General features: G+C 45.0%; 1 protein-coding gene across 1 annotated transcript in view; it reads left to right on the top strand.

Moving 5' to 3' along the window:
- The window catches only part of Dmgdh (dimethylglycine dehydrogenase), a 67,905-nt gene that overhangs the window by 1,596 nt on the left and 49,558 nt on the right, over positions 1-16,751 (top strand). Inside the window, exons 2-5 of the mRNA XM_057789509.1 lie at positions 2,207-2,375; positions 9,773-9,871; positions 12,111-12,275; positions 15,325-15,529. Coding sequence (XP_057645492.1) covers positions 2,207-2,375; positions 9,773-9,871; positions 12,111-12,275; positions 15,325-15,529 — 638 coding nt within the window. The remainder of the gene's footprint in view (positions 1-2,206; positions 2,376-9,772; positions 9,872-12,110; positions 12,276-15,324; positions 15,530-16,751) is intronic.

The raw sequence follows: 16,751 nt of genomic DNA, 5'->3' as shown, positions 1-16,751 counted from the left end.
TTCCAGCACTCGGGAGGCTGAGGCAGGGTGTCAACCTCAAAGCCATTGTAGGCTGTGGAAGATACTTAGTGAGACTTTGTCTCAAAAACCAAACCGAAGCAGCCACAACCAAAGAGAGCTCTATGAGGCCTTTCTACAAGTTTTTCTTTTTTGTCAGTCTGAAATTGTATGTCTGAATACAAAGTCACACCCCATGTCATTAAATCTGACAAACCATGAAGACAGATTAGAATTGAGACATCCAGAAGCTCAACAATTTAATCCTCGTCAGATAACCAGATCATCTTTTCCCAGATAAGGTGTATTTAGACAAACACAGTCGCCACTACCACGTCAGTCTGAGGGAAGGTTCCATCCTGCTTTTTTTCACTTTGAAACTTATCCTTAAGCTGGTGGTGGTGGCACACACCTTTATTCCTAGCACTCAGGGGGCAGAGGCAGGCAGGCAGGCAAATCTCTGAGTTTGAGGCCAGTCTGATCTACAGAGCAAGTCCCAGGATGGCTGGGTCTACACAGAGAAACCCTTCATCGAAAAAACAAAACAAAACAAAACAAAGCAAAACAACAATAACAAAACCTTATCCTTAAAATGACACCTTTTGGTTTGGTGCCAACAAGTATACCATGGAGAATTTCCACAGAATTCTTATTAATTCATACTGTGACTTCCTATGTCAGACACTACTGGAGCAAAGAGGTTGGTGACTAGGAAAGAAAGCAAGAACCAAGGAATTAATAAATCACATCCTTTGGTTATGTTCCACAGGACTTGTGAGTATTCTTTGTGTTAAGGAGAGCCAGATGCATCCTTGAGGCCCCTCCACATGCAGCCTCAATGGCCTTTCAGAGCCCAGCCCATCCCTGTGTTGACTGCCCGCAACCGCCCCTACAGCCTGGGAGCCTTTCTGCCCTACCCCTTGACTCCTTCATTCCTCCTCACCTACCCCATCATGCCCTCCTGTTGATGGACGCTCCTGCAACCTGTACCTTCCCTTAAAGAGTGCTTCATTGCCGTACTGTACACATTTTCAGTTTGACTTGTTTTATCTCCCCGGTCTGCTATAAGCTTCAGAGCTCTGAGGCCCTGTGTGTCCAGCCCTACACACAGCAGGAATGTAAGAACCCCTTGATAAATATAAAAAAGGAAATACTCTGAAGGAAATGTGGCAATAATGAACAAACCCCTCTACCCAGTGCCAGGATGCCATCCTATAGAGACTTGTATAGGGAAGTCGTGCCAGTAGAGAGTTGAGAACAAGTCATGAAAAAAATCAGATGTGTTCATGGGACATACACATTGGATGTGGGCATTGAGAGAGGGCTGAGATCAGTGACAAATATTGTCCCCTGCCTTCAAAAATCTCACAGTAAAGCCAGGAAGACGACCATCCTACAAACTGATGAGTAGAGATGCCGGAAGAGGAGGATACTTCTCCATCCATCTCCCTGCAGCTTGGGGAGCATCAGAGAGAAGAGGATGAACAGGTGCCAAGTTGCATGAAGATTAGGGCTTTTCTAAGGAGTGCGTGGGGGTGTGAGCATGTGCTGGCCAGAGGTCGGGTGCCTTCTTCAATTGCTCTCCAAATTGTTTTTGAAGACAGAGTCTCTCGCTGACTGGGACAGGGAGGCTGGCCAGCAATACCCAGGGATCCTCTTGTCTTTATTTGGCCAGAGCTGAGATTCCAGATGGGAGCCACATGCCCAACTTTTCATGGAACCTGAGGATCAGATTTATGCCCTCATATTTGTACAGCAAATGCTTGACCAGCTGAGCCCCAGTCCCAGCGTATGGGTGGTTTGTTTGTTTGTTTTTTGATTTTTTTTTGTTTTTCGAGACGGGTTTTTCTGTGTAGCCCTGGCTGTCCTAAAACTCACTCTGTAGACCAGGTTGGCCTCAAACTCATAAAGATCCACCTGCCTCTGCCTCCAGAGTGCCAGGATTAAGGGTGTGTGCCACCATCGCCTGGCCAGAATGTGTTTTTCAGAAAGGGAAAATGATGTCTAGACTGAGAAAGAAGCAGTCACCACTGCTCCTTTCCTGAGCCACATTCGATGCTGGGAACCTAGTCGGGGCTCAGATGCCCCAGATTTCTGAGTGCAAAATGCATCCTGCACGCAATGCGTGAAGTCCTAGAGACAGGCAAGCAAGGGAATAACTGGACCTGCTCTCTGCAAGTGAGTCACTCATAAAAACATTGTCTTCCAGACAGGAAAGCCCACCCTCAGCCCCAGAATGGAAGGACAAGGCAGAGACGGTGATCATTGGAGGCGGCTGTGTGGGCGTGAGCCTGGCTTATCATCTGGCCAAAGCAGGGATGAGAGATGTGGTCCTGCTGGAGAAGTCGGAGCTCACGGCTGGCTCTACCTGGCACGCAGTAAGAAAAGTACCCTAAAATGTCCTATGTATGCCCCTCAAACTGTGAGCCAGCTCCTCCCATTCATGGGTCCTACAGAGAGTTCTGCCGAGCATGGGACCTTCACCTCACCACAAAGTGTACTGTCACCTGACCGTTGTGCTTCCAGGAAGTGGGAAATCGCTATTTAAATACCTTTTATGTGAACATGTGGGTTCTAGATTCTGATCCTGGCTCTACCACTTTCTACCCAGGGTAACTTCCAGGAGTTTCCTTTGGTTTCTATTTTCTGATGCATTCCATTTCTGAGTGGGGTTTGTTTTGTATTTTGTGACAGTATCACCCTGTTGGCAGTTTCTGTTATTGTTCTAGTGATGCAGCATGCCGGGGCAGCGCTGGAGAATGGCCTAGGTAAAGGCCCTGGGTTAGCATGGCTCCCATATGGTCTGAGTCAGCAAGGGATAGGAAAGGAAGATCCGTTGATTGCAAATGTGCATGCTTGCTCTCTGCCTCATCTGTCTCATCTGTCTGTCTCTAGAGAGAGAGAGAGAAAGAGAGAGGAAGAGCTTGGCCTCATTCCCTATCTCTTTCCATAATCAGCTTTCCTGTGGTGAGGAGAGGAAAGGGGAACTCTCTCTGAAGTTCCCTTCATGTTCAGCACACACTTGAAGCACAGGCCAGGTGTCTGACATGGTTGTCAAGGCTCAATGCAGGTAAACATTGCCACCCCGACTCAAACTCAGCTGGCTGCAGCCTCTAGTCCCACAGTCAGCCCACACACATCCGTCAGCCAGTGCTCCCCTCAAATAGCATCAAGTCCAGCTCCTCTCCCTCCAACCCCTCATCCTCACTCAGTGTGTGTGTGTGGAGGGGTGGGGGGCACCGCATCACTTGCCCGTGGCAGTCTTCTCAGCACTGGTATCTGCTTTCACTGATTCCCCTCTGCCTTCCTTCTGCCTGCAGAAGCCCTGGTCCCCTAGGCTTGTCTCGTGCCCCTGAACTAAATTTTCTGTGTAGACTTCATGCTGTCCTAAAAGCGAGTTTACCTCCTCTATTTTTTTCTTAGTGTGAGCTTTAGGGTCACTGTTGTTGTGATGAGACACCATGACCAAAAGCAACTCGGGGAGGAAAGCGTTTATTTCACTCACGGTTTTATCTAACAGTTCATGGTCAAAAGCAGTCGGGCAGGAACTCAAGCAGAACAGGAACCTGGAGGCGGGAGCTGATGCAAAGTCCCTGGAGGAGTGTTGCTTACTGGCTTGCTCCCCAAGCCTTGCTCAGCCTGCTTTCTTATAGGATCCAGGACTATGGTCAGTCCCAGAAGTGAGGTCACAAGGGAGCAGAGCAGTCAATCACCAGTTAAGAAGTTGCCCTACAGGCTTGTCTACAGCCCCATTTTCTCCATTGACACTCTCTCCTCTATAACTGTGTCAAGTTGGCAGAAACTCAGCTAATTCAGTGTGCACTTTGTCATCGTTCAAGACTGAAAGACCATGTTGGGGCACTATGGTCAGTCCCAGAAGTGAGGTCACAAGGGAGCAGAGCAGTCCTGCCCTCCTGGAGCTAGTCTCGGGCACAGAAAGCACTAAGAGTGGGCCTGAGCCTTGAAGAAAGAAGAAACTTGGTAGGGAGTACAGAATGCAGGAGGAGCAGTTAGGGAGACAGCTACAGGGGAGGACACTACAGTGGGAAGTAGGTTCAAGGGTCCTAAGGGGACTCTGAGGTTAGCCAGACCAACTGAAGAGAATGGTGCTTACAGCCTCATGCTTCCCGACTGCTAAGTGGGGACAGCCTTATTTGGAAAGGCTTATTTGTTCACTGACAGTAATTTGGTAAGGCTAACGTTTCAGGGTAGATTACAGGCTTCCCTGAGATTTCACTAGCTCTCCCACCAATATACAGGGCCTACCTTAGCCTAAACTCTTTAAGACAAGCAGGCAAAGATTTTAAGATGATAATCCCTTATGTGAAGTTAACTGTGTTTAATATTTTTTCCCTAAAAGATACCAAAATAGTGGGGAAAGCACCCCACCCCGTTAGACAAGGCAGTAAGCCAGAGCCAAATGGGGAACCATTGTGCAGAGTCAGACAGCAACAGCTAGGTTATTTGTGCCCCTTGAAATAAGGGACAGGGCAAGACTTGTCCTAGGGACTGATTCTGGGAGCTTTTACACATCGACGAGCCTTCTCTGTAGGAGATGCCATCAGGAAGTTTCACAAGCCAAGTGTGTTCCGCCCAGACATATCTGGGAACAGATTGGAATGTTCAGAGCTGGAGAACCAGCTAAAAGGACAGACTGAAAATGAAGGCAGCATCCCTGGAGATTCCCAGAGTTCCATATGTTTTCTGTGATGGCAAGCGTCCACAAGGTACAGGAAATGAGGGCCAGAGGGCGGCACAGCCTGAGACCGAATGTTCAAAGTGTAGCCAAGTCTGCAGACCCTAAGGTCTTGCTCACTTTTATCAGTGCCCAAGGAATGGCATCAGACGCAGGTTTGGAGAGTAGGGTCCTCCATGTCCCTGAGAATGACGTCACAAGATGGAAGAGAATCTAGAACTTTCTACTGATTTACATACATAAGAAAGAAATCAAGCTTTACTAACACGAGTAGCGTCTGACGTGATTGATGTATTGGTTAGGATCCCCAGGTTCTCTGGGGGCAGGTTGGCTCTGCACAGTGGGCTCATCTTGGCTTTTTCTTTGACTGCTATGTGAGGCCGTCATGGTGACTAGCTTTACTGAGCCTTTACATGGTGTAGTTTGTGAGGAGAGGAAGAGGAGCGAGTGGCTTGAGGTTGCCAGAGCCGCACTCTGGAAAGATTTGCTACCTGGTAGTGATAGAAAGGGTTGAGAATTTTAAGCTTGTATTTCTTCTACAAATAGGAGTTCCAAATGTGTTGGCCTATAGTAATCCAAAGGGGTGTGCGTGGTTTCTACATAGCAGTTACATGGGCTGCAAAAACTGTACCTGGGAGTGTGGCTGAATGGTGGAGTGCTTGTCTAGGAGCAGTGCAAGGCTCCAGGCTTGATCCTCAGCCCTAGAAAGAGATGGGTGAGCAAGGATGAGGCTTTAAAGAGGGAGCAGCTGGCCTGCAAGGCAGCCCTGTTGGGAGGAGAGCATGCTAAAAGGGATAGTTAGAAATGGGGATATTACGGCTAGATTTTCTAGACTAAATGATATCTCCTGATGCGGGTGTGTCTGTTTAACCTGTTAATTTTTTTCTGATAAGGAATTCCAGTAGGATTTGTTCCTATGTATTTAAAATACAAAGAGCATGATACTCTTCAAGTTGTTAACAAGAACGGAGAGACGAGAGACCATGATAGTCAGCGGTCACCAGGAACCTTTGGATAGGTTGGTGCAGTAACAGGTGTTTGAAATGGAGAAGGGGGTTTAAAACACAGAGCACACAGCCAAGAGACCTCTGCTTCCACTTGGGTCCATGTAGGACTGAGAGGTGTCTTCTGCTCACGTAGCCTCTGAAATCCGTCTCAACTCTCAAGCGCTCAAGAGGACAAGGAAGAATGTTGTAGCTAATCCCACTTGTCAGTTTAACAGGCTGTAGAATCACCTAGAAGACAAACATCTGGTCACATCTGTGAGGGGTTGTCAGATTGTGTTAATCGATGTGGGAAGACCCCTAACTGTGGGGAGCATCATGCCAGGGTCCCCATCAGAATAAAAGGAAAAGGAGTGCTCAGACCTGGCACTCACCTCTTTCTGAGGGAAGATTCAGCATCATCTGCTCTCCTCCCCTCTGCTCTGGGCCTTGCTCACCGTGATGGACTGTAATCCGCGAACCGGAAGGCAAAATAAACCTTTTCTTCCTCTAGTGGCTTCTCCTTTGGTATTTGCTCACACCAAGGAGAAGACTGAGAGTTTAATGCCAGCCTGAGCTACGTAGGGAGACCGCTTATGGCACAAAGGAATTCAAACAAATAAATAAGCCATCCTGGATGTAAAGCAAGCCCAGAACCAGGCTGTATTTTCAATCCCATGTACACAGCTCAATAATGGAGTGTGTTAATCACCACGCTCTATTGAAAACATGATTCATGAGCTTAATATTCACACGCTTTCTGACACAGTAACTAAGATGAAATTTATTTAAAACACTTCACTCATCCCAAGCTCATTTAGTGTGCTTTACGATTTCTATTAATACCGTAACCTATATTTACACGTTATGTGTAAATAAAGGCATGAGAATGTTTTAGTGGTTACGTGCAAACATTCCAACTGAGCATGCGTGGATGAATAAAAGGACTTGGAGTCACTGGGATAGATGATGGCTTAGGCCAATGGCTGGGTTCTCTGAGGCAGTAGAGGCCCCTGAGAGACAGGAAGCATATCAGACTAGGGGGTCACAACCTGAGCTGGCATCCAAGTCACCCCCATTATTTAGCAACCCTTCATGATTTTCCTGCAATTTTTTCTTACTTGGTATTTGTCATTGCACTATAGGGAAGAGTGTTCCTTTCTTGTTATTTTAAATTTACACCAACAAAAATTTGCAGATTCTGAATTGACTCAAAGACTTGTGTGTGTGTTCCCTAAACAAAGTACACGGGGCTATATGTCTTTAGTGAGTCTGTGTGATTTTTTCAAATGAAAATTCAATAGTCTCTAGTTTCTGAGGTAGGGGAACAGAAAATACATTATAGGTAGATATAAAGAATGGAACTTTCTGGTGGCCTGGTGTGGTGACTTGAACAGGATTTGCCCCCTACTCAAGTTCATATATGCGAATGCTTGGGCATTAGGGGATGGGGCTACTTGAGAGGGGTTAGGAGGTGTGGCCTTGTTGAAGTAGGTGTGGCCTTGTTGAAGTAAGAAGTGGGTCACTTGGGGTGAGCTTTGGGGGTCTCAAAAGCTCAAGTCAGGCCCAGTGTCTCTCTCTCTCCCTGCTGCCTGCAGATCTGGATGTAAAACTCTCATCTGCCATGTCCATCATGGCAGAGGACTAAACCTCTGAAGCTGCAAGCAAACCCCCGTGAAATGTTTTCCTTTCTCAGCTTTGCAGTCAGTGGTCATGGTGTCTCTTCACAGCATTAGAAACACCGACTAAGCCTGGGTTCTTCCAGGGCTGTGGCTTACAGGATCTCCAGGAGTAATCAGAGTTCTGACCAGTACAGTACTTCATCTTCATACCTGAAGACCAGAGATGCTCACTGATTGGATGAGGAAAGTTCGTATGCACACCAAATCCCAAGCTTATGAAGGGGAAAGAGCGGTTCGGCTGTGTTTCTAAGACCCTGGCAGGAGTTCTGTGGTGGAAACACTCCAATACGCTCACCAGGGCAGCGCTACAAGATGCCTTCGGAACCAGGATGGGATTTTTGTCAGAAGCATCACTTGTGTGTATGTTAGACCTCTCGACAAGATTGGAAGCATTGAGCTTCTGGTTTTTAAACACTGGTTGATTGACTTTAATGGGAAATAGTTTTGAGTTTCAGAGACTCAAATTCCCTTAGGAGAAAGTTATAAATATTCCTAAATGGATTTGAGTTTGAACAGATTGTGTTCTGATGAGCTCCCCAAGATAAATTAGCTGAAAAATGAGACCCCAGATACTTAATTAAGAAAACTCTTGCTTCAGTAATTGCCTAGAATTCTTGGTCTGGATGGTACATTGCATCTCTCAGAGTTGATGGGAGGGGCTACATGATTTCTAATATTTATCAATCTTTTCTAAAGAATAATTAATCAACATTTATTCACCAAACATGTGTAGGTGCTATTTGGTTATTTGACATACTGTATAATATAATGTGTACATAAGATGTCTAGGAAACACACAGATTTCTTTTTTTGTATACACCTGGGCATTTTTATGTATACACAAATATATTTTTTTAAATGTAGAACAATAAACACCTTTATTACATGAGTTATGAATGATGGTGTATTTGCCTTTCTGGACTTTGATATTCCTCAGATAGAACTCCAGCTCCTTGCCTTCTAGCGCACAGCCATCTGCTTTGCCGCACTGGCCTGGTCTTGAGGCGATACAGGCATGAAGCTCGCCCCGCTGGAACTGCTCCTCCAGAAGACTGCTGATCTTGGTGTTCTTTTTCCTTTCATCATATTTCTTTTGAATTTTCTTTGATTGTTTTTTGTTTAATATTTCTTCCTCCTCAGGAGTTAGCTTGGCCCCCTTCTTGCAGGCCAGGGGCAGTGCATAGTGGGACTCGTACAACTGTCGGTAAGGTGTGCTGTCAATGAGCACAATGTGGTTCTTCACCAGGGTCTTGGTGCGGACCAGCTGGTCTTTGGATGCATTGTTGACAACATCAATGATCCTTACTTTGCGAGTATAGCATTCAGAATCCCAGGAAAAGCTTCCCACATCCACTCTTAGGGCATGGCACTTCTTATTGCCTCTTATACACTTGGACTGTGTATACCACCAGGGCCAGTCTTAGCTTTGGCAGCAGGCTGTCCCAGATCATACTCCTGCTTCCTGTGGTCGGGCTTTCTCTTACCCCCGATCTTGCAGCACTTTCGCCAGTTGTCCTGAGAGATACCCATTGCTCTGCACTTGTTCATAATTTTAAAATTCAAAATCTTTATTTTTGTTTTTCAATTACACTTAATTAATTAATTAATTATTGGTTTTGGTTTTTCCAGACAGGGTTTCTCTGTGTAGCCCTAGCTGTCTTGGAACACACTCCATAGACCAGACTGACCTTGAACTCAGAGATCTACCTGCCTCCCAAATGCTGGGATTAGGGCTGGAGAGACGGCTCAGAGGTTAAGAGCACTGGCTACTCTTCCAGAGGTCCTGAGTTCAATTCCCAGCAACCACATGGTGGCTCACAACCATCTGTAGTGAGATCCAAGTGCTGGTATTAAAGGCGTACACCACAACCACTCAGCATTTAATTAATTTATCTGTAGGGGTGTGTGTGTGTGTGTGTGTGTGTGTGTGTGCACTTATTTACTGACACATGCCATGAATTCAAGAGGACAATTTACAGTGGTTGATACTCTCTTAAGACCCAGTGGGCTCTGGGAGCTCATCAGGTACCTTTACCCACCAAGCCATCTTCCTGGTCTCCAAACTTATAATCGAAACACTTCTGGTCCCATGCATTTCAGATAAAAAGCAATCAGCAACAGCAGATGTTCTAAACCTTCCACCTAACCCACTCCATTTCACCCTTTTCCTAGTGAAGTTTAGGCTCTTCCTGGGCATGTCTGTGGGCTGGCTCTTACTCGTATGACTGAAGTTGCTTCTTGTTCCATGTGATAAGCCATCTGCTCTGCGGCCTCCAACCAATGTGTTCTTTCTTGCACCCACCCTATACTTTCTTCTCGTCTCAGCAGCAAGAAATTGCTGCTTAGCAGAGGAGTTATCAATATTGTGCAAATGCCGACTCATTTCAGCATTTTCTTCTCTCTCTATTCTTCAGGCAGGTCTAACAACTTACTTTCACCCTGGGATAAACTTGAAGAAAATACACTATGACAGCATCAAACTGTACGAGAAGCTGGAAGAAGAAACTGGACAGGTAAATGCTTTTAGTTTGAAGTTGTCTGTGAGGTCAGTCACTCAGATATAGAATCCATGTGCAGGGCTGGCTGTGGTAGAGAAAGAAAGGTTAAGGTAAGAACCCGGGTTGATTTAATTTCTTCAAGCATATTACCCATGTAATTAACTATTCTTCATTTTTTAAAGAAAGAGTGTGGTCGGACATTTCCCTCCCACCCACCAGCTACCACCATTCAGAGGTTCATATTAAATACAAATGCTTGTTCAATAGCTCAGGATTGTTACTAGCTAACTCTTACATTTTTAAGTTAACCCATATTCCTTATTTACACGCTGCCATATGGTAGTACCTTTATTAGCAGGGCACATTTATCTCTTGCTCCCTCTGCGTCTGGATGGTGACTCCTGACTTTGCCTTTCTCCTTCCCATCATCCTTAGTTTAGCCACCCCATCTATACTTCCTGCCTGGCTCCTGGCCAATCAGTACTTTATTAAACCAATTCCAGTGACGAGGCTTTACAGTGTGTAAGAGGATTATCCCACAGCAGAAGATAATAAATAACAACGCTTCAAACATTGTTTAGTCAGTTCCCATACCTAGAGAATATAAAGTCAGAGCACTCCAGCAAGTGGATTGCACAGGATTTGAAGGTGCGCTAACTGCCGCATGGCTTTAGAAACAGCGCACTAAGTCCCCTTCCCCATCTTTGTCTTTATCCTTTCTCATAGTGACTGTGCTCACAAAATAAAAAGTTTCCATGAGCTAAGATCAAAGGCTTCTTAATGTTTTCATGCATTTATTTTGACTGAAGGCCACTAAAAGCTTCCCAGAGTCTGCAGGATCAAAACCAAAGACTTAGCAGGGTCGGAGGCTCTCAGCCTTTGTCTCCTGACTTTCTAACATTCTCTTTGGCCTCAATTTCCTTTGCTCGTGTGCTTTAATTATTCTCAACAGTGTATACTTCTGGAATGTTCTGGGTGCTCTCACACCTGCTTTCTAAATTTGTGTTGTTTTCTTCCTTCCTGTTCCAACTGGAACCACCTTTCTGTCAACCTACACAGACGACCAACCCCTCATGCTTTCAACACAAGTGTGTGTGCACACTGTTCTAACACACAGCATGCATGCACACTGTTCTAACACTCAGCATGTGTGCAAACTGTTCTAACACAAGCATGTGTGCACACTATTCTAACACACAACACGCGTGCACGTTGTTCTAACACACACCATGAGTGCACACTGTTCTAACACACAGCATTAGTGCACAATGTTCTAACACAAGCATGTGTGCACACTATTCTAACACACAGCACACGTGCACACTGTTCTAACACACAACATACATGCATATGTTCTAACACAAGCTTGCGTGCACACTGTTCTAACGCAAGCGTGTGTGCACACTGTTCTAGCGCAAGTGTGTGTGCACACTGTTCTAACACACAGCACACGTGCACACTGTTCTAACACACAACATACATGCATATGTTCTAACACAAGCGTGTGTGCACACTGTTCTAACACAAGCGTGTGTGCACACTGTTCTAACACAAGCGTGTGTGCACACTGTTCTAACACAAGCGTGTGTGCACACTGTTCTAACACACAGTGCGCATGCACACTGTTCTAACACAAGCGTGTGTGCACACTGTTCTAACACAAGCGTGTGTGCACACTGTTCTAACACACTGTCCCACTGTTACTGTTGCTCTTTCCTGCAAACTGTGATGTGAGCAACTTGAGGACCAGGACTGCCTTCTTGTTCCATGACCCAGGACCTCACCGAAATTTTTCAAATAGAAAGACTTTAAGAAATGCCAAATGAACGTTGACTTACAATTGCTCTCCCCAGAGCAGCGTGTAGACTCTCTGTAATCCCTCCCTAAATCCTCTGGCTTTCTCCTTTTCATGTGCTGCTTCTCCACTCCGCACTTGAACCCTCAGTCCATGCAACCATATGCTCTTACCTGCCCTGCCTTTAGCTGCAGATGGACAGTTCCATCAGTCAGGGGCTCTGCCTCTCTCTTTCCCCTGCACCTCAGGCTTTCGGTGCTGTCCGGCGTATGGGAACACCGGGTAAATTGTTGCCGGATGAATACCTTTTCATAAGCTGAGTATATCTTATGTAATTATTTTGTTAGCTACTTAGTAAACTTCTCTTTTACACGCTTGAGTTTTCATTGTGCTGGAGATCTGTGTGTGAGTACCAGGAGGTAGTTTATTGATGTGCTTTTATTGGCATTATTGTCACAGGTGGTGGGATTCCATCAACCAGGCAGTATCAGACTTGCCACGACTCCTGTAAGGGTAGATGAATTTAAATATCAAATGACCCGGACCAACTGGCATGCCACTGAACAGTATATTATTGAGCCTGAAAAAATTCAAGAGATGTTCCCTTTACTCAACATGAACAAGGTATTTTTTTTGTTTGTTTGTTTCGAGACAGAGTTTCTCTGTGCATCAACCCTGGCTGTCTGGAACTCTTTTTGTAGACCAGGCTGGCCTCGAACTCACAGAGATCCACCTGCCTCTGCCTCCAGAGTGCTGGGATTAAAGGTATGTGCCACCACTGTCCTGCTTGAACAAGGTATTTATCTGAAGGGCAATTTCACTTCGTCAATATATTTTAGTAAGTTCCATGAATTTATGAGTTTGGTAGAATAAAGGTAAAAGTAACCCGTGCGTACATTTAGAATGGCAACATTAGATGATTGATCCTGGAACGTGGGCAAATCACAAGGTGAGCTGTTACTCAATAACATATTCAGGGGCAATGAAAACCCTTTAGTTCTGTCCACGATAGCTAAAGAGACATTTCAAAGTCTTTCTAGGACCAGACCGCTCAGACTGAAGTTTTACACACCAGCTGTCTGTTGGGGGAACTTCAAAGAGAATGGCATCCTGCTGTAATGGTTCTAGAAAGGGTTTTCTGAATTTTTAAAACTCAAGAAGCCCTGTGCCATCCTCATGCACTTCCTGGCCCCTAGCTGCACTTCCCTTTCAGACTGCGCCTGGGGAAGATCTAGATCAACTTTGAATTTCCTGCAGAGAATCCACTGACCGGGAATTTAAAGGTTTTTTTTTCCCCTCCTGGGTGACCATCCTTTCAACATGATGAGAGCAGCATTAGCATCTACTTCGGTAGTGTTTATGCAATAGAGACCATGTTAAGCCCCTCCTATGCAAAAACTGGCTGTCGTGGCCCAGAAAACAGAATCTTAAACTGTTTACACAGTGGGATGAGTTTGTTCCGTTCAGAATTGCTGGAGGAAAGATTCGAACCCAGGCCCCTGACTTGTGCTGTGCACACGTCCTGGGTATGGGTAGCCAATGGGTTACTTGGGGAAAGCAGACAGTTGTTGCCCTGCTAGTGACTGTCAGTAGTTCCTCTCCCTGAGTGTTTGTGTAACTGCTGTGGGTGCCGGGGCGCTGTGCTCTTGTGGATTTTTACAGAGCATGGAACGCCTTGTCTATGAGTTGACGTGCTAACAATGTCTTCATTGAAATCATCTCCGCTATGACACTGAGAATCCATTTATGTCTCTTTAGATGTCAACCCTGCAACACTTGCCTAGGAACTCTCATCATTACAGATTTTTCTCAAAGATATTAAGCAATGGAAACACATGGACCAGGGCCAGTGTGCCAAACCAAACAGACATGGGATCACCACAAGGACGTGGTCGTGACAAACCACCAGGGTGACATTTGCAAGTAGACAGGAGTGTGAATTCCATTGAAACCCAAAGTCTCTTACACTGGAACCATAAGTACAAAGACTAAATTATAGAAAAAAAAACTCAGACAAAGAAGAGTCCAGGCCCAGGTGATATCTTTGATAAATTCTACACAGATATTTGAAGAATTAATACCAATCCCTCACAAAGTCTTCTAAAATTAGAATTGAATACTTCCCGACACAACCTATAAAACTAGTATGACTCTGACATAAGAACCAGAGAAAAGCATCAGAGGAAAAGACAGGCTATAGCCCTTCATGACTAGAGATGCAAAGTCTTTCACAAAAATCCAGTAAATTGGAGCAAGAATTCTACAATATAGTCAAATAGAGTGTGTCCCAGGAATGCAAGATTGGTTTGAAAACTAAATGTCAATCAACATAATGTAATAACATCACAACAACAAAGGACAAAGAGCTAAAATAGTTTAAACAGATGCAGGATAAAATATTTGTCAAGACTCTGAATTCATGGGTGATGGCAAATTCTTGTCCGATAGCTGAGATCGCATTATAGCATGCCACTGCGCTGGTTCTGCCAACTCACCTCGTCTCTCCATCCTTTTATTATTTCTCTCCCAATGCCTGAGCTGAAGCTTTAACACAAAGTAGGTGTTCAAGAAGGCATTGTTGAACTATGAACTGTGTATACATTTTCCTCAAGCATGTATGTGGGCCTATGAATGCAGGGCAGATGGAAACCTAGTCCTTTCGTACACTAGGTTGTTACTCTAGCACTGGACTACAGTCCAGCCCATTTTTTGTTTTAGTTTTTTATTTTGAGACAAGGTCTCCCCAAAGCGGCCCAAGCTGACATTGAACTCACTCTGTTCCAAACAGGTATTGAACTTGAAATTTCTGCCTTGGTCTTCCTAGGAGCTGGGATTACATACCTGCACCACCAGACCCAGATGATATCTGATATGCATTAACACATATGTAATTTTATTTACAGTATTGAATAATTCAATATATTGTATGTCAGCTAGAATTAGATTTGATTTTAAGCATAAGAGACTGAAATAATAATGTTTAAGTGAGTCTATTTAAGCATTTGTCCCCGCTAGTTTTATGTCAACTTGATACAAGCTAAAGTTGTCTGAGTGGAGGGGACCTCAGTGAAGAAAATGCCTCCATAAGACCAGGCTATAGGCAAGCTTGTAAGACATTTTCAACTAGTGATCCATTTGGGAGGGCCCAGCCCATGGTGGGCGGGGCCATCCCTGGGCTGGTGGTCCCAGGTTCTATAAGAAAGCAGGCTGTGGAAGCCTTGTGAAGCAAGTCAGTAGCAACATTTTTCCGTGGCTTCTGCATCAGCTCCTGCCTCCTGCTTGAGCCACTGGCTGGAGTTTAATAGCAGCCAGCAGCTTAGAAACTGTGCCCTTCGTTCTTAGTGGTGTATGTCCAACTACCGGAGACTATGGCAAGGCTTGATAAAGCTGCTTGTCATTGTAACAAGTCACTCAACTCTCATTGTAAATCTTGCTCAAGTCTGAGTAGGACTTAGAAAAAAAGGTGTTCCCCCTGCTGTCAAGATGTTTTCCTTCTATGCTGGAGTCAAAACCTTGTGCATGTCAGGAAAGCCCTCTGCCACTCAGCTCTGGACACCTCTAGCCACTGACAGACTTTTAAAGACTGATTTTATTAAACATCTGTTTAGCAGGCTATAAAATGCATTGAATAATAAACAAACATGGAATACTGACTTTCTTATGGTTGATTTAGATTTTAGCTGGACTGTATAATCCAGGAGATGGTCACATTGATCCTTATTCTCTGACAATGGCCCTGGCTGCCGGGGCTAGGAAATATGGGGCCCTTCTGAAGTATCCTGCACCGGTGACATCTCTGAAGCCCAGGCCAGATGGAACATGGGATGTGGAAACTCCACAAGGATCCGTGAGAGCAAAGAGAATTGTGAATGCTGCCGGTAAGCCTCCAGCCCTCTCTCGCCACCAGCCCCCTCTCACCACCAGCCCCCTCTCTCCAGATGCCTGGCTTTACCCATCCTCTCCTGTCTCCTCCCCCGGTTTCCATTCCCTTCTATTCTAGATTGTGTTTAGCCAACTTAGGCTTCTTTCTCTTTTAAGTTTTTTATCTTTATCCTGTACTGGTTACGCTCATGATCAAATTCCAGGGACTAAGGTTGTAGTTCAATTTGCAGAGTGCTTCTCTGGCTTACATGAAGTCCTTGGATCAGAAGTTCAAGGCCTTTCTCGGCTATGTAGGGAGTTTGAGTCCAGCCTGGATACCTGAGACCTTGCCTCAAACAAATAACCAAGCAAGCAGACAAACCTGAATTCCGCTGCTCCAGTTTCTTACCATGTGACTTGCTCTTAGTTTATCTCTTAAGGCAGATTTGATCATTTCTGTCTCTCGTTCTCTCTCTTATCCAAAGATTACTTTGACTCGTCAAAACTTTTAACCCCTTACCTTTCAGAACATTATTAAACACGTTATAAAACTTGCTTAAAAAGTAGAAGCAACTGAACACAAGTCAGGCCTTAAACTGCTCTTTCCCCTCAATGCTCTGTCTGGTACTCCTCTGTCCCGCTGTCCTTGGGAACCTCTAGTCCAAGTTATCTTGGAAATCATTCATTCCACCAACATCACCTGATAAGTTCTTTGTAAATTTGCAGTGTTTTACGGTCTCCTGAATTTACTCCTAAAACTGTTTGACTATTTTCATAGCAACAGCAAAGACTGAGACCTCCGTGTCCAGTTCCTGGGGCAGACATTAGTAATTTTAGGTGAGCTTGCACAGAGGCCCGCTGTGTTTTGTTTCAACGTAGCGCTTCAGGAACTCTTGCAGCCATAATGTGTATTTTGAGAAGTAACTCTCAGTTTAAGACATTTACCCACTGCTTTTCTAAAATGGATACAATTACTTATATAATAGGGTACTATGGCAACACTCTGCATTTCTTTTACTGTGACATTAAGGCCGTTTTGAAGAGCGAAGTGAGAATTGCTCCAAAGAGACCTGAGCTCAGCCCAGGAACTGGTCATCGGGTGGCGTTTTCTATGCATTTGTGAGATTCTGAGGTGATGGCCTTGGAAAAGCAATACAGACAGCCCTGAGAAAAGGCTGTCTGATAAAGCAAAGAAAAGCAGCCTACAAATCACAATCCCAGAGAACTAGACAACAATGA

This window comes from Chionomys nivalis, chromosome 15 (genome assembly GCF_950005125.1).
Source record: "Chionomys nivalis chromosome 15, mChiNiv1.1, whole genome shotgun sequence".
NCBI lineage: Eukaryota > Metazoa > Chordata > Mammalia > Rodentia > Cricetidae > Chionomys > Chionomys nivalis.
Note: the sequence above shows the minus strand (reverse complement) of the source record. Positions and strands in the feature narration are given on the sequence as shown.